The 25,886-nt window shown below is 41.6% G+C and overlaps 1 protein-coding gene across 1 annotated transcript; it reads right to left on the bottom strand.

The window, feature by feature from the left end:
- Window positions 1–2,236: 2,236 nt before the first annotated feature.
- On the bottom strand, window positions 2,237–24,078 carry NSMCE4A (NSE4 homolog A, SMC5-SMC6 complex component). The gene is made up of 12 exons (XM_042855333.2): window positions 23,933–24,078; window positions 22,394–22,717; window positions 19,195–19,275; window positions 18,521–18,651; window positions 15,874–16,025; window positions 13,881–13,980; window positions 12,619–12,709; window positions 8,609–8,703; window positions 6,436–6,484; window positions 3,976–4,067; window positions 3,093–3,162; window positions 2,237–2,476 (listed from the first exon to the last, which is right to left on the bottom strand). The coding sequence occupies exons 2-12, from the start codon at window positions 22,695–22,697 to the stop codon at window positions 2,472–2,474; spliced, it is 1,170 nt and encodes a 389-aa protein (XP_042711267.2). The 5' UTR covers window positions 22,698–22,717; window positions 23,933–24,078; the 3' UTR covers window positions 2,237–2,471.
- Window positions 24,079–25,886: the final 1,808 nt, after the last annotated feature.

Here is a 25,886-nt window from a genome sequence, read left to right as displayed (position 1 = left end):
CTGCCACATACAGACATATCAAGCACAACACTGGCTCCCTCACCTGCCACTTCTGCAAGTGTCCCTCATGTCTCTTTCTGATGCTGCCTTCTCCTTCAGCAAAAGGCAATTTTGATTATGGGACCCCTTTAAAGCCTTAAACACACCAACTTCTATGAAGGTAGAATTGAAGACAAACTGAGTTGCTGCATGCTCAATCTCATAATTCTTCTGATGAGGTATTCTTTGGTAGTGGATGGATCTCTTAGTCATTCTTTTGAGTAGTAGCAATTTTGCTCAAACAACAAAGACTGCAATAACAAGCAATGTCTCCTCTTTCCATTGAGGAATGAGGCTCCTAGGTGCCTTTCTACCACTGCTTCAATACCAAAAGTCCTGATAAAGATTAGGAGAAACAAGGAGCTGATAATCACCATGGCATCATGATCATGGAGGCCAATGTTTCTCAGCTCTCTTGCAGCTAACCAAACCTGATCCCAGCCTCAAATCCTTTTTCCACCACCAGGGCATCTCATTCCACCCCAACCCAGGAGCCATCTCTGACAGCGCAGCTTATAACAGGACAGGCCTTCAAGCAGGTGAATGGAGCACTGGATTCTTGAGTCACCTACAAGATTAATAAGAATTGCATGTAGAAAAGTTTGGCAGTGAGATGCAAATATGCCCATGTACATCGTACCCTGTCCCTGAAAAAGGCTGTTTATTTACTGGATATTAGTTTAAAGAATCTCCATGTGCATTTTGCAATTTCTTTGGCCTATCAGGAACTAGTAGTTGAAGGTAGACCAGTGTCTGACAAAGCTGGTGACAGTTCCTTTTGAGACATTCAGTATTTGTGAGCTCAGGTGATTTTTTTTTTTTTTTAAATAACCAAAGGCACCTCTTGTTCTAAGGATTTCACAGAAATCTCAATAGAAGGAAGTGATTACTGCTGTTTCTTCCTTACTTTTGTTCTTTTACCTTTATTTCATTTCCCTTTTCTTCTGATTCTTTTCCTTCCCGCCCCCCGCCCATGTCAGTGAGTGAAACACTATCCTATTTAACTCTTTATTTCCCTGTGTTTTAATTCCTTTTTCCAATATCCTCTATCAATCTCACTCCTCGCCTCTACTCTACAGTTGCAGGTTAAATGCTGACAGATAAAACAAACAGCGTATAGTATGAGTGAGCATTACAACACGTGGCAAAAGTGAAACCTTTCCAAAACCAGGGAAGAATCTGTACAAATATTGGGGCGGAAAACTGCACCAGAGGTGTAACATTTCAAGAAACTTGCAATTTTCTCTTGTAAGGCCCATCAAAACCCACTGAACACCTACTGTATAATGAGTAGCTAAAGTGAATCCATTCAAAACTTAGGTCCCAATTCAGCAAATAACTCAAGTATGTGCTTAAGTTCACTACAGTCAATGGGATCTTACCACATGCTGAAGTGCCTCACTGAATAGAGATAGCTTGCTGAATCAGGGCCTTAATGCAGCACCCTGCTAAAAGCAGGAAATTGTTGCATTCAACCTGCATGGGAGGAAACTCCTTCCTCGCCTAGTTCAATCTGCCTAATGATCCAATAAATTGCCCATAAATGTTCAAACCAGAGGCAACACTACCTAAAGCTAGCAGAGGAGGTTATTACATCACCCAAGGTATTTCAGCACATCATACACCAGAAAACAGAGTGCTAATGGAGAACAACATCAGACAGATGTAACAATAAGTGGGTGGGAAAGAACAGAAAGTAGAAGGGAAGAGGAAAAAACCCCTAAGCTCATCAAAAATATCCCTTGTAAGAAAGGAAGCTCTGTCTTCAGAAAAATACTGATTAAGTTATTGGCATGACCTAAGTCAACTTATTTAAAGCAGGGAAGTTAAAAAGACAAAAAGAGAGAGGGGGGGGGAAGTGTTACTAGCAACAGGTCTGAACCCAGCAGCCTCTAAACATTCCCCTGATACTACATTGAAGATCAAAATCTGGTAATTTTTTTGTTTCTTCCCCTGGTGTTTATATTCATTTCATTCTCATTCCACTTCAATTGTGACACCAACATTTGTCTAAAGCTCCCAGTAAGGAGTTCTAAACCACCTATTTCCTGTATGCCCCACCTCTATATCAAGTACAGAGTATCAATAACAATCACTAATAACCACAAATGGAACTTAAGTTGCAGTCATTGTGCAGACTGTGTATTCTGGGCCATCCCTATCTATATTTATTGTATAAAAAATTGGAAAAACAGTCAACATTACAGAAGGACTTTATTAAAGAAAATCATGATAGGATGAAAATGCCTTATGTATCATGACAACCTATACTACTGTAAATGACATGTATAAATAAAAAGATACAATAAGCTTGTTATATAAAAAGCATCGAATTTAAACTAGTGTTCTCATCAAAAAATAAATTTTATCATACAGTATATACATATAAAACTTATTTGAATATTTTAAAACACATTTTTTCTTCACGGCACCTAACCTAGAAAAGAAATAAAGAACATTTTAAGAGACAGTTCAATATCACCTAAACCTTATTGCACTGCATTTATCATTGCTCCTTCATGTATTCTAGTCCTAAAAAATAAATTCCATAGATGTATTTTAAGATGCCCTTAGAATATTTTATCCCTTATTATCAACTGTCCTTTTTAAAATTAAAAATTATATAAACTAAACCATGATCATTCACAGCATTACATTTAAAATATCAATATGAAGTTTTGAAAACCAAAAAACTAGCTGGCCATCAAATGTTCAAATACACATATTTCAACTCTTTGCTGTTTAGAAGATGTATATGCAGAGACTTTTGATCCACAAAGAATACAGTCATACTCAGGTTTTTCTACAGCACCCATCATTGTAATTCAACACTTTGCAATATCCAGAGTAGCTCACCTAAATTAAAGTGGTCTTTAAAGTATACTTAAGGGGGAAAAACCCCAAACAAATATGCAATTTCAAGTATTTACATTAAACATATTAAATTATATGGATTATACAAGCATTATAAGTAATTTCTCTACAATTCTTTCAAATACATAAAAAAAAATATATGGATTGAACTATGAAGAAGTCTTCTGACAAATACTTACTTTCATTTTCTTGGCTGATACCAGGAGGGGGAATCATAGGTTCTGTGATTTCAAAAGTTTCTACAATGTCCTGATCAGAGAAAGTAAGATTAAAAAAAAAAGTTTATTACACTACTGTGACTACTTAAACACAAAATAATTAGTTGCATTAGAAATACACCGGGCTCTCACATTTCAGCACTTACCAAAATGATTAGGTCAACTTGGGGAGGAAGAGGAATGGGAGTTCCATGTGCCAAAAACCTCTTTTTGCGTAAGGTATATTTAAAAATAAAATCACTTGGAGGTCTGTCAAATTAAACTTCAGATCACCAAGTTCTGCACACCCAGCCTGTGAAAAGTGGGTGCATATGTGACAGCTTTTACAATTAGCACTTCACCATATGGAGCACTATCATTGTTTCATACCACCTTCAGGAACTTAAATAAGCCTGATCTTGTGCACTGTAGGACATTCTTTTAAATCAGATTATGGATACAATAAATAGCAGAAACATCACCTTCCCCCTCCCCCCATGACTGAATACCATGTAATAGGGGGAACAGATAGCAATTTGGACTTACTTCTAATATCTACTTGGCCTTTATGTAGTACGGTAATTGCAAGTTGTTTGTAGCGGCACAGCCTTAGATTGGAAGCAGTATAAATGTGACAGGGCACCCATGCACTGGAATGAAGTCTTCATTCCATCTCTCAATATAGGAAGAAACTATTTGATTGTACATACTAGTTTTCCAAGGTCCCTAATGATCAATATGTATTGATACCAAGATGTGTACACAGCTAAGATGCACTACTTTGAGATTCCACATCATAGAATAGCACAGCTCTCCGAGACCCTTTACATTTCAACTAAAGCAAAGGCAGTGTCATCTATTGTACCTTCCAGTCTTGATGGCTCAAAGATATGACTGCTTGGTTCCGTACTTGGGCATTCTGGTCATTTTCTCTACCTTCCTCTTCATGTGAAGGCTCTGTTCAAAATACCACATTTTCAGGACCCATACGGTTAGAAAGGCATGTCAAGTGTTATAGTACCCTTCAGGAACATCAGAATTGCCATATCAGATCAAATTAGTGGCCCATCTAGTCCAGAATTATATCTGACAGATCAGTACCAGATGCTACACAAAAAAACCAAGACATTCTCTTAACTTCGGTAGTTGGTAGTGAATTTGTGTGAAATCTGCCAAACTGTTTCAGTCAAAATATATATCTTTTGCCATCTTAAAACTTCACCTATTTATTACCACATTTCAGTTTCTAATCCATTACAGAATTTTACCTCACACCTCATGTTCTCCTAGTACACCTCTATCTCGATAAAACGCTGTCCTCGGGAGCCAAAAAATCTTACCACGTTATAGGTGAAACCGCATTATATCGAACCTGCTTTGATCCACCGGGGTGCCCAGCCCCGCCCCCCCGGAGCACTGCTTTACTGCATTATCATAGAATACCAGGGTTGGAAGGGACCTCAGGAGGTCATCTAGTCCAACCCGCTGCTCAGAGCAGGACCAATTCCCAGACAGATTTTTGTCCCAGATCCCTAAATGGCCCCCTCAAGGATTGAACTCACAACCCTGGGTTTAGCAGGCCAATGCTCAAACCACTGAGCTATCCCTCCCCGAATATCCGAATTCGTGTTATATTGGGTCGCATTATATCAAGGTAGAGGTGTATCCTCTTAGGAAGGATTTTCTCAATTCATGTCAACTAACTCTCCTTTACTAATGAATGATGACATGCTCAGGAAATTTTAGATTAGACACAATTATCTTTTATAAGTGATGCACTTTGTTTGTCCCTACAATATTACCATCTAGGTGCTTATAATTCTGTTCTTAATTCTTGTTTTAAATCAGTTTTCCTGGTATTGATGCAAGGCTCACTGGTCTGTAATTCCCAGGATCACTCCCACTGTCTTTTATATGACATCTGCTCCCCTTCAGTTCTCCAGTCATCGGTAGCCGACTTTAATGATATTGCATTTTTTGCTTGCCACTGTCAACTTCCTTCTTATTCTTTTAGCACTCTTGGATTAATACTATCTGGTCCATGTAACTTACTGCTCTTTACCAATTTGTTCCAGGACTAATACTTTACCTAAAAAATGAAGGTCTGAGGTAGATATACCCCCCATCACCCTCTGTGAAGACTAAAAAGAAAATTGTTTAGTTTATCCTCAATTGCCCTCTTTTTCCTTGGCATTCTAGAAGACACACCAGGCTTCCTGCTTTGCTTTTGCAGGCTTCCTTTTGCAGACTTCCTGCTTTGTCTATTATGTTTAAGAAATTTGTTATTTGCAGACTATTTTCTCTTCAAATTCTCTTTGCTCTGCTAATGTTCATCTTACTTTCTACCTGCCATAATTTATACTTCTTTCTATTAGGTTCACTTGGATTAGATTTCCATTTTCTGGTGGTTGTTTTTTTTTAAACAGATATTTCTTTAGCCAGAATTTAGCTTCTTTTGCCAGAATCTGGGAATGGGCAACAGGGGATGGATCACCTGATGATTACCTGTTCTGTTCATTTCCTCTTGGGCATCTGGCATTGGCCACTGTTGGAAGACAGGACACTGGGCTAAATGGACCTTTGGTCTGATCCAGTATGACCGTTCTTATGTATGTTCTTAGCTCATATAGGGCCTGATCTGCAGCCTACTGAAGTTAGTAGCAACCTTTTTAGCAACTTCAGTGGCCTGTATACCAAAGCCCATGAATTCTTGGGCCTTGCCTTTTTCTTCTTTTGCGTGTGTGTGTGTGGGGGGGGGGGGGGGTGTCCAGCAGCATAAGAGTACTGGTTTGAAACTAACATAATCTTTAAAGGACTCATTTAACATTTTGGGGGGAGGGATAGCTCAGTGGCTTGAGCAGTGGCCTGCTAAACCCAGGGTTGTGAGTTCAATCCTTGAGGGGGCCCACTTAGGGAGCTGGGGCAAAATCAGTACTTGGTCCTGCTAGTGAAGGCAGGGGGCTGGACTCAATTACCTTTCAAGGTCCCTTCCAGTTCCAGGAGATAGGATATCTCCATTAATTTATTTTTTTTTTAATTTTAACAAATGCAAGTTATAGTGCTTCTGTTTGCTTGCAATACTTTGAAAGATGCATGGCCCAATCCTACAGTTACTCAAATAAGTCAGGGTTATGTGATCAGGCCTACAGAGCAGATACCACATAGGGACAGAAGCAATGCCCACTGAAGGCAATGGGTCATGGTCAGGTCTTGAGTTACAAATCCTAAATCTATTGGTTAAAAGACCTATACACCTTCTAGATACACAAGCTCTTTTGGTGCTTGAGTAATTTGTCTGTCTTTTAAAAAGTTAAATGTATTTTACCTATTACTGGCAGTTTGTCCTGATCCAGCTTTATTCTTGCAAAGCCATCCTAGAATGCAATACAATTTGATTTAGAATTACAGAAACTACAACTGTTCTGATGATATAAAACACTGAAATAGACAATGACAATTTTCTTTTAAACAGATACACATTTTTCATTTATTTATATGACTAACTTTGCAATGCTATATCAGTGGAAATGTACATATATTCTTGCATCAAGAATCTTAGTTATGTTACCAGAGCAACAATAACTAAGCCTCTTGCAAATACAGTACATACTTCCTACATATTCACAGGAGTGCAAAATTTACAGTTGCTAAGGGAGACATAACTGAACTTCTGAACAAGTATCTATAAAATCTCAACCATAACATGAATATAGTATGGACACACGTCCCTTGGTCATTACACCACAAGCATTTTAAAAATCGATAATGAAAACTATATTTTCATTCATTCATTTTCAAATTTTCTTTGTAATCAGTGAAAGGTATTTTTTTCAAATTCAGCAAACACGCCAAACTTGAATTAAGAAAGTAGGTTACCTGAACACACAGTAGTCCTGAAAAGATTTGAGAACTAGATTGGATACTTTTAAACCACTGAAAAAACCTTTAATAAAATTATATGCTAAAACTTTGCAAGAGAGGGAACTTTAGGCAGAGAACAAACTTGAGGTATTGCAGCCCAAAGCAAAATACTTAAGTGAAGTTATAAGGATATAAAAATGGGGCATTTGGAATTAAAAATGTGTCAACTACAGAATTAAATCCATTAAAACACATAGGCAGGAAAATATGGTCTTCTTAAGCGATTACAGGCTTTTGCACTTAAAACTCAGCTTAAAAACAATTCAACTACTATTCCAATATATTCCACAGTCCTGAGACTGTGGTAACTGGATATATTTACCAGCAGCTTAAAAATAAAAAGAAAGAAAAAAAAAAAAACCACCACATTTGCATTATTCCTATTTCTTGCTGGACAATGTCATTCAGGTGAAGAATAATGCTTGGTTCTCCATACTTCATGTCTGAAATCAGGCAAAAGGGGCAAAGCACTTTCACAGATCAATTGAGGATTAATTTACAAAAATATAGTCAAGATAATGTAAGTGCTTACACAAAGTTTTAGTTCTTTAAAATGCTTTACAAACACACACTAAAAAACCGCCTCAAAACCCCTTTGTAGGTGGTAAATGGCGGATTTCACAACCAGATGCATCTACACCAGTTGCTGGTCGCCACTTCCCACAGCTCCCATTGTCACGCAACTGGGAGCTGCGGGCGGCTGTGCCAATGTAAACAAACTGTCTCGCGGTTCGCCAGCAGATTACCTTGGCCCACAGGTGATCTACGCAGACAATAAACCACATGGACAAGTCCACCCAATGAGTCAGTGTCAGAGCAAGGATTAGATCTCAGGAGTTTCTGGGTACAAGTCCCAGGCTTAACGCATAAACCATACTTATAAACGCAAAATAAACATTAATAAAACTAAAGAAATTTTTTTTAAAGTGCTAAACATATTATTTAATTTTTTAAAAACAGATTTTAATTCAAATGAAGCTTGAAACAACCCAGTAAATAAAAAAAGCATCATTCACCATTTTCTAATATAAATGTAAAAATTAATTTTAAAAATGTATGTTAAACTATCTTAATTTAAGCAATGATGTGTATTTGTTATAGTGTATCCTCCTGTTAGCAACAAGTACTGACCAATGAGAATTAACCTTTAAGACAGTAACTAAAGTATAAATGCAAAACAAGATCAAAAATCCTGATTGCTGATTTATATAGCTTTAATTTAAATCAATCCACCACAACTTTTATCTTAGGGTTCTGGTGACCATGTAAAATCCATCTATGCTTTATTGTCTTTTATCAGAAATCTATTAAAACTTCTCTATTAGACTAATGAAAAGAATGAGATTTCAAAACACTTTGATTTGCATTTGTGAAAATTTTATTGGCAGAGTTGGACTCCAGAGTATCAAATGTTAGACCTGTATTCCCACACCATCCTGTCCCGGAAGCAAAAATATACCACCTAGCCAAAACTGGAAACAGCAGCTACAATTACAATAAACAAACAAACAAATATTCTGGTTTTCTTGTATCATTCCAGTATACATGTAAGATTTGAAGACCAAGTTACTCCTTACCCTTATAATGAAGGACACATGAAAGATGTTTTCCACAGTGCGTGCAAAAGAACTTGGATCAATCACAAAATCAAAGAAGGAAATAGGTATATTGGCTATAGACATAAGAAAACAGTGGTTATAAAACAAATGGTATACATAAAGCTAGCAGAGATGTAAATGCTAATTTAAGAGAGATAATATTTGATGTAGGGCTTAAGCAAATTGTTATATATCTAACTGTTCTCATGTGAAACAATTTTAATACATTTTCAAATGTAATAGGTGTAATATGCTGTTTAAAAAAACCCACAACCTTTCTCCCCACTACGTCCCACCTCCCCACATACACCTGAAATGAAATAAAGGAGTTAAAATAGTCATTGTTTCATTAATTTTTGTTGTTGTTTTTGGAGATCACAATTCAAATATTGATCAACCTTTCACTCCAAAGGAGTATAGCATTCTTCTAGAAAGAGGGAATGCTTTGTATTCTTTTGCTAGGAAACCCCCAATATTCAATTAATGGAAGAAACATTCTTCCATTAATTGTTCTAAAATGGACCTTTTCCTGCCCTTATCTAGAGAACTTTGCCATTGCATGGGACCCTACACTGAAAGGGATTAAGAACACTCCCGCAAGGTAAGTGCTAACATGCCCTGCTCTGTTGGAATGGCTATATGTTGGAAAGGAAAGGAAAGGAAAGGAAAGGAAAGGAAAGGAAAGGAAAGGGGTGGTAGGAGACCAAAAGACATTTAATTAAAGGCTCTGAACTCTCTCTGCCTAGAGTCTTGTTAAAAGAAGTTTCCCAGTTATGCATCCTAAGTACACTTTTTTTTTAAACATATGTTTTCCCTGCAAGCCTAGTAGGAGATATATAGATGATATATCTATATAATATAGATGATCAATACTACTAAAATGTTCTTATACAAATATATTAATATACTACTGGCAAAAGTGTGTCCACAATCAGCATATTTATTGCATATGCAAAAAACTTTAAAACAAAAACAAGATAAAAAACTAACAATCAGTTTCCCCATTCAAATCTGAAAATTGTAGATTCTGCATCCTGATCGGGATCCCAGCATCCAAGGCAAGACATGAGATGAAGCCAAAACAGCAAGATGTTTAAGTGATTTCCTCCCACCCTAAATATTAGTCTTTGAGGGCTGCAGAACGTGGCAGAAAGAACTACACCTCTTCCCCAATATAATGTTGTCCTCGGGAGCCAAAAAAATCTTACCGCGTTATAGGTGAAACCGCATTATATCAAACTTGCTTTGATCCGCCAAAGTGCGCTGCCCCACCCCCCCAGAGCACTGCTTTACCGCATTATATCCGAATGCGTTATATCGGGGTAGAGGTGTATTTGTTTATTTAAAATTAAAACTGACACACCGCTCTCTGATTCTAGATGCATGACAAATTAAAAACACAGATCCATAACAGAAACAAAAACAGCAATGGGAGACCAGCGATCAAAGTGCCTGCACCCCTTTACTCCAAGCATAAAAAATAGCCAAGCATAACAAATATTTAAACATCCTCATCTCTGCTTTGACAGAAAGCACAAACTCCACACCTTTGAAAAGCAACAGAGGGTCCTGTGGCACCTTTAAGACTAACAGAAGTATTGGGAGCAACCTTTGAGTTGACAAAACCCTCAAATCTATCCACCTTAGCCTTCCAAACTGGTAGGCTTTTAGACTAGGTCTATCCTGCAAGCTGGGGGTGATTCTCAGCTCCAGTACACATATTCACACTAGCTGTCATTGAGCTAGTGCACTAAAAATAATAGCGTAGCCAAAGTAGCATGGGCAGGGCAAAGCTGGCCACCCTGAGTACACCACTTCCCATGCTACTGTGGCTACACTACTATTCTTAGTATGCTAGCTTGATGAGAGTATGTCTCCTCGAGCTGGGAATCACCCCCCACCACACTTAAGTCTAACAGTAGACTTACTCTTAGTTCTAGATGTCAACAAATTCAGATTATTTCCAATCGAGAAGGGAAAATTAATGGGAAAATTGAAAGGCCCTCAGAATGCCCTGCCAATAGGGTCCTCTCAAATACCAAGTAAGCTCCAGCTTCAACAGCCCTCACTACCCAAACTGTGTCAATCTCAGGTGAAGGCAGGCAGGGCCCAAGCTATTTAGGGCTTCTCAGGTCCAAATCACCACCTTTATCTCCAGCCAGAAGCCAATAGGCAGCCAATGCAAATTCCAAGTACTGTCACTGCACGTTTGCAGCGAGACATCTGCTTAAGAAGTGAAGAGCTGCATTCAGCATTAGCTTCAGTTTTAGCGAACTAAAGATGTGGCCCCATGGAGAGTATATGGCTTAATGTTGAGGTGACAAAGGCATGGATCACAATAGAAAGGTCTGTATAAATCATAAAAGGTCGCAACCTCCTGACCAGACAGACTGGAAAATGCAGCCCTAGTTATTTATATCATCTAAATGCAGTTGGGAATCAGACAATTCTTAAAAAGTGAATTTGAGTGACAATCTTCAAAGAGGCAAATAATCTTTGCTATATCCTCTGGTTGATTCAGTGGTCTACCGTCTTCATCTCTACCTTATGCAAACTCAGTTTCAGCTAGCTTCCCATCATCCATGCCCAAATTTTTAGCTTGCCAGAAACACATGCTCAAGTATGCCCTTTGGATCAGACAAAACGTAGACAGAAAACTGGGTGTCATTATCATATTCAGACACCACATATTTCCTTGCTACATGTACACATCTAACAGGAAATGTGACCAAATAGAATCCTGCAGAACCACACAAAATAATCTTTGGGGCAGAAGAGCAATTGCATGAAACTACTCTCTGGGATCTCAGAAGGGAAAGAATGAAGCCACTGAAAGGTAGACTTATCTACTCCCACTCCTGTCTGAATGAGAGTTACCACCACCTCAAGATCAACACTGACAAAGGCAACTGATAGATAAAGATGGATAAAAGTTATGTTGATGATGTTATGAGAAGATCATCGACCAGCAGCACAAGTTGCAGTCTTGCCTTCTCCAGGTCAAAACCCAGATTGGCAAAGATCAAATAAGTCAAAGAAATCCATATGCTGTAAAAACGGTCACATCATAACAATCCAAATAATAATAATCTTAACCAAAAATAAAAGATTAAATGCAGTTTGATAATGAATAGACTCAACACCAAGGGCTGGTTTCTAGAACACAGGCCCCAAAACACTCTTCCTTAAGGCCAACTGGAATTTTGTACTCCCTTAACCGAGGGACTGTCAGATGCCATCAGTGAAGGATTCAGTTTTTCCCCCACTGGCCTTTGCTAGCCAAGGCAATAACAAGTCATAGAAAAAAAAGTTCTCAACACATCCAAAATCTCATAAGTGACACTGGCTGAAATTCAAGTAGAGACCTAACTAATGTCCCCTCAAAAAACAAATTGTGGATGAGGTCTCAACAGTTTGCATCATTGGTCATAACTTACGATATTGTACAAAGTTAACTGACAGGAGCCAACTATCATCTCCTTGTTTAAAAATAAAAATAAAAAAAGACTAGAAGAACCTTTCTAATACCCTATTTTTGACTAGAGTCAAGAGATTAGTTGAACTGGTTCACTGCCATTTACCATACCTGCATTTCTTTAGTGACCTCCATCCGTTTCAGCAGAACCCAAGCTTACATTTAAAAATATCAAGTTTCTAGTCCTTATTGTTCCAAACGTGAAGCCATGTCTTTCTGAGTCTGCAGACAGAAACAATAGCTCCACGGGCTAAGTGCTGCAACTGCAGAAGGCCATAAATACAGTACAATCACTGTGGAGACCGCAAAAAGACAGCATTTAGAAGGTGCCCAGAGTTTTAAGTCTACAAGCCAAATCTCCTCCCCAGCAAAGGAGGACACACTGGGATGCTAGACCTCATTAGTTACTAATGTAGTAGCAGAGTATCATTCCCTAGCTTTCAAAGTGTAATTAATGTAGCATATTACAAACCTCCGTTAGTGCAAATTTTAGCTAAATTGGAGGCATACTTACGGTCGTCTTTAAAATAGGTCTGTAACAATCCCAAGATCCTCTCTACTTCTTTTTCTGTGGCTTCCTGATGAGATTCCTCCATTTTCTTCAACTGGAGAAGAAAAAAAAAAAAAAAAAATCAAGAATCATGCATCTATCCTGCTGTAAACCAACATTATACAGAAAAACATTTTTCTACTTTTTTTTTAAATCATTCTTTTAGTGACAAGTTTTAGTTTTAGGCAGAAAGAAAACATCAGCTCTGAATTGTTGCAGTTGGCCATAAAAAAACAGAAGACAGAGTAATAAAAGGCTGCTGTCACTGAACACAATATGCGTAACAGTTGACTATGTCAAATGCCTGGAACCTATTTATCTGAAAAGACTACCTTTCTCTCTTTGCCACGCACAGTGGCACCTGAACTGCAGCTCACTTATTTAAGAAAGGAGACAGTTAGCAGGTGCTTTGGAAACGTACTCCCCCCGTCTTCCAGTCCATCTCAAGAGTTCCAGTTTTATCAATTTCCAGGACTTATTGTAAGGCCCATTTGTTTTTCCTAGTTGAGGAATTGGGAGGCTTCTGCTGGTGCATAAACTTCTAAAACTTTAAAAATCAGTTTAATGGGCAGGAGGGGGCTTGTTATTACTGAAATGGACAGTTGCTTAAGGTTTTCTTTGACCTATACGGATATAAAGGTCCTACATTTACTTAAGAAAAGTCATGACAGACTTGAAATTACTCCTAGCAAGAGACGAATGAGGTAATGTGATTTTGCAGATGTCTTATTTATAATAAAGAGGGGTATACTAAAGCAGCAGTGGCAAAGCTGAAGCCAATTTGGAGGAATAAGAACATCTCCCTGGAATCCAAACTGAAACTACTGCACGCATTGGTCATCTCCATTTTTCTATATGCGTGCGAGACATAGACCCTTACGGCAGAACTTGAACGGAAAATACAGGTAGTAGAGATTAGATACTTCCGTAAAATCCTGATCATCTCCTACTTCAACCACATCACCTAAGTCTCCCAGAGTTGTGAAAAATCCACAACCCTGAGAGATGTAGTTTAGACGATTCTTCCATCAACCTAGCTGCCACCTCTCAGGGAGGTGGATTAATTACAGCAACGGGAGAATCCTGACCACTGCAGCTGTGCCACTGTAGCATTTTAAATGCAGCCATAGCGGCAGAGAAAACATAGATAATTCACAAACTAAAAAAAAGTGACTTAGGATAGCTATGCTGTCAAAAATGATTATTGCAAATATTACTTTACAAACCTGAGCAGGCATTGCCCTTTTTTCTTCTGTTCCTGCTTTCCTTTTCTGCCTCTCAATCCGTTGCCTCGGTACAGGAGGATCAGCCTTGAAAGATCCCAACCTAATCCAAATAGAAAAGTAGCATGAATGTATGAAAACTACTTTAAAGTATGCACTAGACTAGAGAATATATTGAGCAGTTTGCTGGGTTAAGATAGAAAATAATGCTAAAACTAAACATGAAGCTTCTAATATGTACTATGATTCCTATAAACTGCCACCACTAATGGTTCTATGAGTTACCATTTGCAATCAGCTTTGCAACACCATAAATCAATACACTGTTAAATGCATTATTTTGTTCCAAGTTTTTTTTAGTACAATAAATTAAAATCTATTTGTCATAGAGACATGACTTTTTATATTAAGTAGTAACTGAGTTTTTGGGGTATTCCATGCTTCTTTTTCTGAAAATACTCCAATTTTATATTTTTTCTCTGATCATTTGTTTAATTTCTACAATTATAGGCCTGTAGCTATGAACATGTTAATAACTTCTCATTTTGAAATAAAACTCAGGATAGGTTATTGTATGTTCAATGGACTGAAAAATGGATTTAGATCTTCTAATTTTTTTAAACATGAGTTCTAATATAGGGCACTTCAATAGATAACAAAAATTCAGTACTTTCTCAATATTCACACTTTGCCATAGGAAACCTAAACTTATATAAAAGAGGGTATAGCTAATGGTCCATACTCAACTATTTACAAAGAAATCAAAGTTAGACTTTCTTCCATTCAATATCTTCGATCATTTCCAGTATAACATTAGAATAAAATTACCTTCAGCACTTTGTTGGTACTTGTAATCTCAGATATTTTATGTTTTAAAATGGTAAACTAGCTACTAGTCTTCCTAACATACCATTCATCTTTTATTACTATCCCAGTGTGTAAGACCATATGATCATCTCTACAGTTACTTGTAGTACAAATTGTATAGCTGGTTGAGGCCTTCAAATACTTCAGCCTTTTATCAGAGCTGAAATTATACTTGTGGGAGGGGGAAAACTGCATTAGCAGGGACAGGATGACCAAACTGATTTTTTTCATTTATATGGGGAAATTGGGATCTATCGCAGGGTGAGCTGGGACTATCTGAAGTTAACGCTGAGCTTCTGGGCCTGAATCAGATAACCAAGGATCATTTGACAGCAGCCCAGAGGCAGCACCTCATAAAAGTGCATGTTCACACAGAGGAAAACCTGCAGGGAGCAGGAAGACTCTCCTGCAGTACAGCCAGGATAGGAGGAGTGTGGAAATGATTGCCAGGATTCAGATTGTTTCCTAGGAAGGAGCTGGGAAAGCAGGAAGTACTGGGAGGCTCTCAAACTACAGAATCCTGCAGAGGATTACATGGTGCTCAGGGAGACAGATCAGGATAGACACACAATCAGGTCGGAGGTCCGGAGCAAATCCCACAATGTGCTTTACAGGACCTGGGGAAGCCCTAAGGAGGAGAAGGGAACTCTCCTATGCCTTGGCTGTGCCTCCCAGATGAGGAAAATGCAAAATATTACAAAAAGGGAAGAAGGAATGTTTGCAGAGGATGGCACTGTAGGGCAGAAAAGAATAGGTAAAGGAAATTATGAGACCTTCCTGTCCAGTGGAAGATCTGTTTGCCTCAGAAGAGTGAAAAAATGGTTTTGTTCATTTTGTGTTACTACTTCATAAACCAGACTCTGAAAAGGAGAATGTTATTTGAAATGCCTGGGTGAACATGAGTTTATCTAGGTGGGAGAAGGGCACAACTGAGGGTGCAGTGACCTGACTGCCATGCCAGGAGAGAGCTCTGCTATGGACTGCAGCCAGACTCCCAAGTTAATCTCTTCTTTCAAATACAGTGTACTACCTAAAAATTGATAATCTAAGGGTCAGTCCTTTTGAGAGCTAATTAACTAGGCCATGTTGCACTTCAGCATATATTATCATTTTCCTTGAATATGCTTACATGTAGTGAAAAGAAGGAGATCTTCTGAAATATCTTTCTGCTTCTGCTCCCAGTTTATGCCAGGCATTATTAGGTAAAAATCCATTAGCAATGCTCTCATCATCGCTATCATTTTCTTCTCCTTCTAGACGATTTAGGCCCATAAATGTTAGCTATTGAAGGGGGGGAAAAGATATTGCATCTAAATTTCACAAAGCAAAGTCAATGGATGCTTATTTCTAAGATATTGCATTATAATGTATACCCTACTTGAATACTGCAAGAATTGCTTACTTTTCTTCCAATTAGAGTAAAAAAAAAAAAAAAAAAAAAAAAAAAAAAAAAAACACACAGACATAAGTTAAAGTGAATATATAAAAACATGAATTACCTAAAGAAAGAATCGCACACTGTCAATTGCTACTGAAACAAAAATTCAAATATTTAGATATTTCTTCCCAAATTGTACCACAAAGGACAAAAATCCACATTTTAAAGGTTATACAATAATTCACTAACTATAATAGGAAAGAATGATTGGTCTTGGTCCGACGTCTTAGTGATTTTATCACAAAAAAAAGAAACTGATATGTTCCTTCTTGGAACATAACAGTTTCTCTTAATTATAGTTTCTCATTTGACTACCCACACCCCCACTGTATAATTTTTAGGCCTCAGTCCTGCAACAAGCTCTACATAGGTAGCCCATTCAGCCCTATGGGAGCCACACTGAAGTCAGTCATCTACGTGGATGTAGGCATCTGCCTGAACAGAGCTTATTGCAGAACTGGGACCTGTAGCCCCGATTCCGCTAAGATTTAGACAAAGTTATGAACCAGTTTGTGAGTAGTTTCACTGAAATCAATGCGACCTAAGGCAGTTATCAATTCTCTTTTTTAGACTGGCCAGCAGGAGGCTGTTTAAAGAGACGCTGCCCCATGGCTGTCTTCACCATGACAACTTTCCTGCATTTCAGAGGACAGAAATTGAAGCGTCCTCCTGCATAGCAGCAAAGAGTGATGCTGTGTTATCTTCTATCTTACTGATCATATGTTCTCTAGCGGTTCAGTTGCCAGTTATAACTTCAGACACCTGTATTTTTACCCATAAACTAAATATCTATGGAAATGAATTAGGGTTACCATCCGTCCGGGTTTCCCCGGACATGTCCAGCTATTTTAGCTTTAAATGGCCGTCCGGGGGGAGGATTTCTAATAAGGTAGAAATGTCCGGGATTTCCCCCTTCCCCTCATGTAGAGTGCGGTGTGGCTGACTGGACGGCTGTGCCGATTGAAAGCCGCTCGCAGCCACTGGGGCCTCTAGCAGCCAGAGTCCCTCCCCCTCCCCGCTCCTTCCTCCCCCGCAGAGCAGCGCCTTATTTGTTTGGCTGTACGTGGAGCCCTCAGCTCTCCCTCGGCCTGGTGGGGGGGGGGGGGGGCAGGCAAGGGACAGGGAATGGGGGGTTAGATTGGTTGGGGGTTCTGAGGGGGCTGTCAGGAGAAGGGGGTGTAGAGAGCGGTTGGGGCAGGCAGGGGACAGGCAATGGGGAGACTTAGATAGGGGGTGGGGGGATTCTGAGGGGGGTGGGAAATGGGAGGGAGCGGGGTAGGGGCGACACCCCGTGTCCTCTTTTTTGATTGTTGAAATATGGTAACCCTAAATGAATGCTTATGAATGGTTGTAAAATGACAACACAAGTCCTCTATTCATTTGCAAGCTTTCTTCCGTTGCCCAGTGCCTGTTAAACTTGTCTTTGCATAGCTATATCTAACAATGAGAGTACAGTTTAGCCTCTGCCTTCATACAATCCATGACCTCTGTGCTGCCAGCAAGTGTGGAAGTTACTGTTTCTTAACTTTATAATGCAATTAAAAGTACAATTTCTGAACATATCACATTTTTGGGACAACTGAACACATTTCAGGTACTGTATAACCATCACATGCCTCTTCCCCCTTTAGACAATAATAAGCAATGGAACCTAATTCTCTTGTACAACAAAACTACACCTTTGACAAAAAGTTGCAATTCCTCATTAGGCTACTGTAACAGCTTATAAGAAGATGAAATTGGCTTTTGCTCCAATGTCCGGGCAAACTGGCACTTTTCAGCCAGAGTATCAAGAAATAAAACATGAGATCTTCAAAAGTACCCAAAAGATCCAGATACTGAAGTTCCACTGAAAATCACAGCTTTGGTTAAAATAGGAATAAGTGAATGTAATAGGGGGGAAAAAACAGCAAACATTGCTGTTTTGAAAGTATTAGAGGTATAGCTTTTCAAAATCAAAACAGCAGATTTCTTTTCTTTACTAAATACACTATTGTAAAGAACCTCATTCAATTAACTGCTGTGAAATATCATTTGATGAAGTAAGACTCTGATCCTGTAACATCTGGAGTCTAAATTTGTATAGCTACATTTCCTTTATTTAAACTGGAGATTCTAAATGTAGCCTTTAAAGCAATTACTGTAGATTGAGCAGAAAGTTAGGATAAAGGTCTATACTACATGCAAAAAAGTTAAAGAACCCTCATAGAAATTATGCAAAGTTTTAATGCAACAGCAGTGTTTCTCCTGAAATCTTCAAACCCCTTTATTTTCCCCTTTTATTACATACATGGCAATCTCAAGCCACATTTTAACAAGTCAGCAGTTCTTAACTTACTAAATCTTCAGCAAATGCTGGCGAGTCAAATACTGTCATTTCAGAGTGTAACTCATTTGCTTTCTCCTTTCCTAGATTTGATGCCAAAACAAGGAACTGGGCATCCAGGGCAGCCTCCCTTGCCTGGGAAACTTATGGAAAAAGAAAGTTTTATGTTATCAATATACAATTGTCTAAATGTCAAAGTATACACTACACTAACAATAAAATCAGAGCTAATGTGCTTTGTAAGTCAATTTCTGAAGACCAAACAATTCCTTTTATTGTACAGAGATAGCTGACTGCTCTAAAAAGAAAACATTTGCCAATCACTGCCAACAGCGAGTATGAAACACCGTCAAGCCATCCTTAAAGTAAAATTAAATTTTCTTCCTCAGTATGTTTGCTCTCTCCAAATATAGTATACTGAATCTATGTACTTAAATGACATTAGTTTTTACACTACTTTTTCACTCCTGTTGCACTGCAGAGCCAAGATACAGAAGAATAAGTAAACAGTTGTATTTTTAAACTATAAACCTAAGTTTATTAAATAGGACCTTCCTGGCTGTTTTGTTTGTTGCCTTTTTTTTAAGTGTAGTGAGGGACTAGCATTTTTTTATTCTGAGCATCACTTCATTAGCTTTGAGGTTCAAAGCAAAAATTTCTGAAATAGACTGTGGGATTAACCTTACCTCCACTGAACAATTTATTGGCTTCTTGTAGTGCATCTGTCAAACTATTGCTTTTTGAACTCAGCATATCCTCACGATTCTCTGGGAAAAAAGAAAACAACAAATAAGTGAAATATTAAATTAAACATGTACGCATCAAAAAATAAACACTTATAACCTTAACCATAAGTAGCTAACAGTGCCTGACACTAAACCTCACCAAATTCAAAATACTCCAAATCTGTTTATAGTACCTTTTACAGTGAGCATTTATGTAGGCCCTGATCCTACAAACATTTATGACCATACTTAACTTTAAGCATGTGGGTAGTCCCAGTGAAATCAATGGGACTATTCACGTTTACTGCTATGCATGTAAATATTTGCAGATCAAAACAGTAGCACTTATCACTGCAGATAGTGGGACTATTTCAATACTGTAAAATGAATGTTTCAAAAAAGAGTTCCCATTTATAGAATGAGACTCAGAGAAATTAAAAGGCTAGGATTTCCCCCACAAGCTCTAAAGTGATTACAAACCAACTACAGTATATTTCTGGCATGTGGACATTTTTAAAATCTCCAAAATTAAGAAATAGATCTTAATCCTGTATGTCATTTGCTGATCAATCCAATTTAAATTTCCTGTTCTACGTCCAAGTAGTTACCAGAGCTCATGAGAGGTATGCCATATGTCATTTGTCTTATGCATTTAAATATCACCAATTAAGGACCTCCACAAAAACATGCAAGGTTGTATAGCACAATGGGGTCAAGGTCTATGACTAAGGCTTCTAAACACTATATGATAATACAAATAATACAGGTTGTTTCATTTCTAGACATCACTAGGTTAAAACAAAAATCTACATTTATTTAGATTAATAAACACAGACGCAATGGGAATATCTGAATGCCTGATTCTATACGACTACTCACAGAATCATAGTGTTCAAGTGGTTTGAGCACATGCATTCAGCTCTTGATACACTTTTCCAAACCACTGCTGTTTTTCTTGAGAATTGTATTATTAAAACACACACTAGCTGAGTTATTCTAAAACTGAGTTGCAATCTCTTAAAAAAAAAACATGAAAGTTAAGGAAGTCAGAAGGAGATGGAAGATTTCCAGGGGAAGGGGGGAGGAAACAAACAAACAAACAAAAACAGAAAAAAAAAATATAATATATATACCAGGTGCTGCTGGAATTGTTATTGATGACTTAGCAGTCAAGCACTCTTACAAATCAGAAGAATAGGGTCAACGGGACAGCACTGCTACAAGGCAGTGCCTGACTACAAGGCAGCACGAACACCAGAGAGGGGAGACAGCATAGCAGACAGAGACTGACACACACCTTGTGTGTAGGGGAGAGAGAGAAATGCACACTGCCCCTTTAAGTAAGCTGACCCACTCTTAAGTGCATTGTCTTTTTAAGTCAGTGGTCCCCAACCTTTTCCGGTTGGCGGGAGCCGGACGACGAGCTACCGAGGACCAGGGCCAACGGACAATCATCCGCTGAAATGCCGCCGAGAAGCGACAACGTCAAGAAGCGTCCCCTCCGAAATGCCGCTGAAAAATGATGACGCCGCTTTTCGGCGGATGCTTGTCCGCCGGCCAGTACACGGGCACACACAGATGCCCTGGCGGGCGCCTCGGCACCCACAGGCACCATGTTGGGAACCTCTGTTTTAAGTGATCAGCAAGTTGAGACAGCAGCTGCTGCCCCAAGCTCTCTATGTCTCTCTCCATCCCCTCCCTGCTCTATAAGCAGGATGTAGGAGCAGGGGGGAGTGGGACACCCTGCCATTACTCCCTCCCGCACAGCAAGCAGGAGTCTCTGGGAGCAGCTCCAAGGCAGAGGGCGGAGCAGCACATGGCAGTGGGGGGGGAGCGACAGATGAACTGCCTGCAATTGATAGCCTGCTGGGCAGCTGCAGCACAGGGAACTTAGGGGAGCTGATAGGTGGCTGCCTGTCCACCCTGGTTACAAGCCCCCACCAGCTAGCTGCAATGGGCTGCTCTTCCTGCAAGCAGTGGACAAAGCAGGCAGCTGCCAAACGACTTTAGAAGGGAGCATTGCACAACTTTAAACAAGCACGTTCCCTAATTGATCAGCAACAACATAACAATGAAACAAGTTAACCGGGACGACTTTAAGTGAGGAGTTACTGTACCTAAATTAGGCGCCTAAGGTTCAGAAATGTCAAACACTCAACTCCTGCATCAGATTAGTCTGGTTATCCAGCACCTATGAAGGTCAAACCACTTCCTTAGGTGCCCACAACTGAAAAATTTGGCACTAATGCCCAACTGGCAATTCTCACTCATTCAATTCAGGAGGAGAGACAATCCTTTAAGGAATTTGGTAAAGTGTTTTCCCTCTGGAGAGGAAGAATTTTGCTGTGAAGTTAGTCTATCGTCCCAAGACCCCCATCAGCTTCAGCCCTAGCTCTATGCGCCTCCCACTGGGTAGGGCACAGGCTGTTTGTCCTGAGTGGAGCAGTCTCCTGCAGCTGCAGCAAGCATGACAGAGACACTTGCAGCTCTGTGGCAGGGCTAAGTCTCTGGCTGCTGCAGGGAGTCCCCAACACTATTATTGTTGTTGTTACTATTTGTGACAGGTTTCAGAGTGGTAGCCGTGGTAGCCTGTATGAGCGAAAACAATGAGGAGTCCTTGTGACACCTTAGAGACTAACAAATTTATTTGGGCATAAGCTTCTGTGGGCTAAAACCCACTTCATCAGATGCATGGAATGGAAAATACAGTAGGGAGGTTTAAATTCATCTTTTCACATGCGGTGTGAGTTGCCTTACCAAGTGGGGGGTCAGTGCTAACGAGCCAATTCGATTAACGTGGAAGTGGGCTATTCTCCCTTCTTGTCAACTGTTGAGAATACCCCACTTCTACCTTAATTGAATTGGCTCCTTAGCACTGTTCCCCCGCCACTTGGTAAGGCAACTCCCATCTTTTCACATGCGGTGTATTTACACCTCTCTACTGTGTTTTCCACTCCATGCATCTGATGAAGTGGGTTTTAGCCCACAGAAGCTTATGCCCAAATAAATGTTAGTCTCTAAGGTGCCATAAGGACTCCTCGTTGTTGTTACTATTTGTATTACCCTAGCACCTAGGAGCACCAGTCACTGCCCAGGAGCACACGGTATGAACACAGATCACCCTCCCTGCCCCCATGGCAGGTGCGATCCCCAGGCTTACGCTGTACTCTGTTGATGAGCTGACGATATTGGTGCCGGAGCATCCTCCTGTCCGTGTGGTTCCCATCGGGCTCGGCTCTCTCGCTGCCCTGCCCGGGCTCCTCTTCTGACTCCTCTTCCTCCCCGTCGCCCCCTTCGTTCGCAGCCTCCAGGGGGCGCTGACGGCCTTGGCCACCCGCCAGCCTGCGCTGCTGGTGCTCGGGCACGGCCCCGTTGCGAGAGGTGGATGCGAAAGGCTGGCGGCAGCCTGAGTCCAGGCCCCTGCCCTGCAGGGAGTTGCTGCCGCTTCCAGCATCTTCAGACATCACCGCCTCGGGGCCTCCCCCTGTGGGTGGGACAGAAGGAGAGCATGAGCGGCCCTACACGTTCCCCACTCCCCCCGGCCTCCTTCAGGCTCAGGCCCTGCCCTGCCCTCAGGGGCAAACACCTCCTCAGACCCTCCCCCTCCGCCGGGCCCGAGAAACGTCGCCACCACCTCGGCTGACCCCCTCCACGCACTGAACCCCGCGTGCTACTGGCGCTGTGAGCGTCATGCGTTGTTAGAAATCTTACGACGGCAACCGCGAGGGCCAAAGTGTGAAGTCAATAGGGGTGGGGAGAGCAGAGAGGAAGCAACTCGTCCACGGGGTATGTGTAGCGCCGGCGGCGTCCTCTACTGCCTCTGTCACTCAGTATCTGCAGCGCCCCCTAGCGTGTGGGAGGCACACAGCGCTCAGCCAGCAGTGTTTCTGCTCAGCGGGCTCCTGATGCTGCCCTGAGCGCTGCAGAGACACGGGGTACCTCTCTGTTGTCGTTGTTTTACATTCCCCCCCCTCACCTCATCTCGCTTTAAAACCTGGAAATTAACTACAGGGGTCACGCTTCATTCAGGGGAGGAGGCAGAGGTCAGCTGGGGCTGGGAGCTGCCGAGGTGCTGCAGCCCCGGAGCACCCAGGGAGTCGGCTGCTCCCCCTGCTTCCCCCCAGCTACGCTACTGCCTACAGGTTTGCCACCGTTCCTTATGCGTTACAGTGTTCAACACACAGTGTGGTGATACAGCCTGTGCAACCTGCAGCAGAGCACTTCCCCACCTTGTTCACAGCACAGTAATATAGTTGTGTTACTGACCTGGACCCAGACCCTCTACTGCTAAGTGCCCTACAGAAAGATCCTGCCCCCAGGAGCTGACAGTTTAACTATAAAGAGACAACAGACGGATCTAAACAGACTGTGCAACACCCAGGGCCGGCTTTAGGCCGATTCCCCCGAATCGGGCCCCGGGCCTAAGAGGGGCCGCCCCCCGGGCCAGCGCTCCAGGGCCCCGCCCCCCGGGCCGTAGCTCCAAAGCCCCGCGGCCCCGCCCCCCGGGCCGGGGCTCCGGCCGGAGCGGGGCAAGCCCCGTGCCCCGGGGGATGGGGTTCGGGGCCCTGTGCTGATCCCCGGCGGGGGGGCGGGTCAGTGTCGGGGGGGGTCTGTGGGAAGGAGAGCCCCGTGCTCCAAAGGGGACGCCCAGTCCAGCTACCGCCCTGGGGCGCAGGCAGCCCGGGCCTCTCACACTCACCCGCCGCAGCCGGCTCCCTCGCGCCTGCTTGGCTCTCCGTCCGTGGCTTGCACCGAGATCTCACGAGAACTCGCGCCCAGCTCCCGCGAGACCAGCCCCTCCCCTTACCGTAATGCTGGGATTATACTTGTATCCTAGCTGTAGCGCCTCCGTTCTCCTCTTACCGTAATGCTGGGAGCACGCGTGAAATTCCTATTTCCCCAGCGCGGTAGAGTAAACCCGTGAATGTCAGAGCAATGTTGTATATGGGAGACCTGCCACTTTCTTCCGGAGTGGAAAGATGATTTTGTGATTCAGACCCAGGACTGGGGTTCGGGAGACCTGAGGTTCCAGTCTCAGGTTTGCTGTATGACATTGCTCGCTCTGTGCTTCAGTGTGATATTTCCTCTAGCCTATCCTTGGGTAGTTTAGATTGTATCAGCTTTTTCCCGTAGGGACTGTCTCCCATTCTGTGTACATACAGTGCCTAGCACTCTAGGACCTGGACTTCTTTTAGGGCCTCTCAGCTCTAGTGCAATACAAATGTTTAACAACAACAGTTATTCTAATAGGGGACACACACACCCCTTCCAGAAAGGGCAGGAGGCCCCACTGCAAGTGACCATCCCTCCTCCAACTGGGCAGGAGGCACCATGCTACAGGAGTTGTGCTGCCAGCATGCCACAGGGAGAGCGAGTAACCCACCTGGTGCACCCAGATCTTCACAACTCTTGACCACAGTGACAACAATGCCTGCATTCCCTCCTTTGAACCATGCAGTTCTGCTATCAGATTGGACCAGGACACCTGCAGAGAACCTTCCCCTGCCACTTCTTCACAGACAGAAGCATCAGGAGGGACTCCGAAGATCATATACCCCACAGGCCCCGCCTCTGGCCAGCCAGACCTGATCACATTCTGTCCTCTACTGAGCACGTTTTTTGCTTCCTTCCCAGAAGAGATGAAGAGCTTAGAAAATGAGCAAAATAAATTATTGGACTAAAAACGTTAGTAGCAATATAACTGCGCATGCATTGGATTTGGAATCACATCAGTGACCAGCATTAGTACTGTCAGGAGTAGAAGAGTATCAGAGGGGTAGCCGTGTTAGTCTGAATCTGTAAAAAGCAACAGAGGTACTTGTGGCACCTTTAAGACTAACAGAAGTATTGGAGCATAAGCTTTCCTGGGTGAATGCCCACTTCATCAGACGCAAGGATAGAAGGAGTAGAAGAATATGCCCAAAGTGCACTATTGGCACTGGAAGAGGAAGAGGCCTGAGGGGAATGAAGAGCTGTGTCCTTTTTTAAGATCCTGTTGCTGTCCCTCTGCAAGTAGATAAAGAATTCATGAATTCTCACTCCCACTTTCCTTCCTTCCTCACTCTTTTTTGGTAAGCAATTGCACCTTTGCCCCCTCTGCCTAGAAATGATGGGTACAAGGCTGAGAAACTCAGCAATTCACACCCCAGTCTCCTCTCTCCAGCAGTAACACTAAGGATGCCCACTGTTAGCTTCAGCCATTCATGCCCTTATCCCACTCTCAAGGGAGGGTGCAGTTTAATCAAACCAAGTGTTTAAACAGAAATCTAAAATAAATCACAGTAACTAAAATGTGAACTTTGTAAACCTCTTTACACCGCCTAACTGGGATTCCCAGCTATGCTTCCACTACGCGCACAAGTGACTCTGACCAGCTCTTTTCTAAGGCTGCATGAGAGAGCCTCCAGCACTTTGCTTTCTATGACTTTGGGGCTCAGCAGTCTAGAGCTGTAATTGCAGGGAAAATCCTGCTCAGCACAGGGCTGGAGCATCTACAGTACAGCATGTTTCTAGCATAGACATATCCTAAACTAGTGGCAGAGATGGGGACAGACCCCCTCTTCCCGTATGCCCAGCCCTCTACAATACCCCATAGAGTAGCTCAATGTAAGAGCTTTAGCCACTTCTACAATAGATCAGCTATCTCCTGGGTT

This window comes from Chrysemys picta, chromosome 7 (genome assembly GCF_011386835.1).
Source record: "Chrysemys picta bellii isolate R12L10 chromosome 7, ASM1138683v2, whole genome shotgun sequence".
NCBI classification, from domain to species: domain Eukaryota; kingdom Metazoa; phylum Chordata; order Testudines; family Emydidae; genus Chrysemys; species Chrysemys picta.
This window is presented reverse-complemented; position numbering and strand designations above follow the sequence as displayed.

What these genes read in the sequence shown, in the direction of transcription:
- NSMCE4A (XM_042855333.2), bottom strand. Translation starts at nt 22,697, where the DNA reads ATGTCTGAAGATGCTGGAAGCGGCAGCAACTCCCTGCAGGGCAGGGGC. An exon ending in GCTCATCAACAGAGTACAGC is followed by an intron (nt 19,276 to 22,393) that starts GTAAGCCTGGGG and finishes CTTTTTTCCCAG; the next exon opens with AGAATCGTGAGGATATGCTG. An exon ending in AAAGGGCAATGCCTGCTCAG is followed by an intron (nt 12,710 to 13,880) that starts GTTTGTAAAGTA and finishes TTTCTTCTCCAG; the next exon opens with TTGAAGAAAATGGAGGAATC.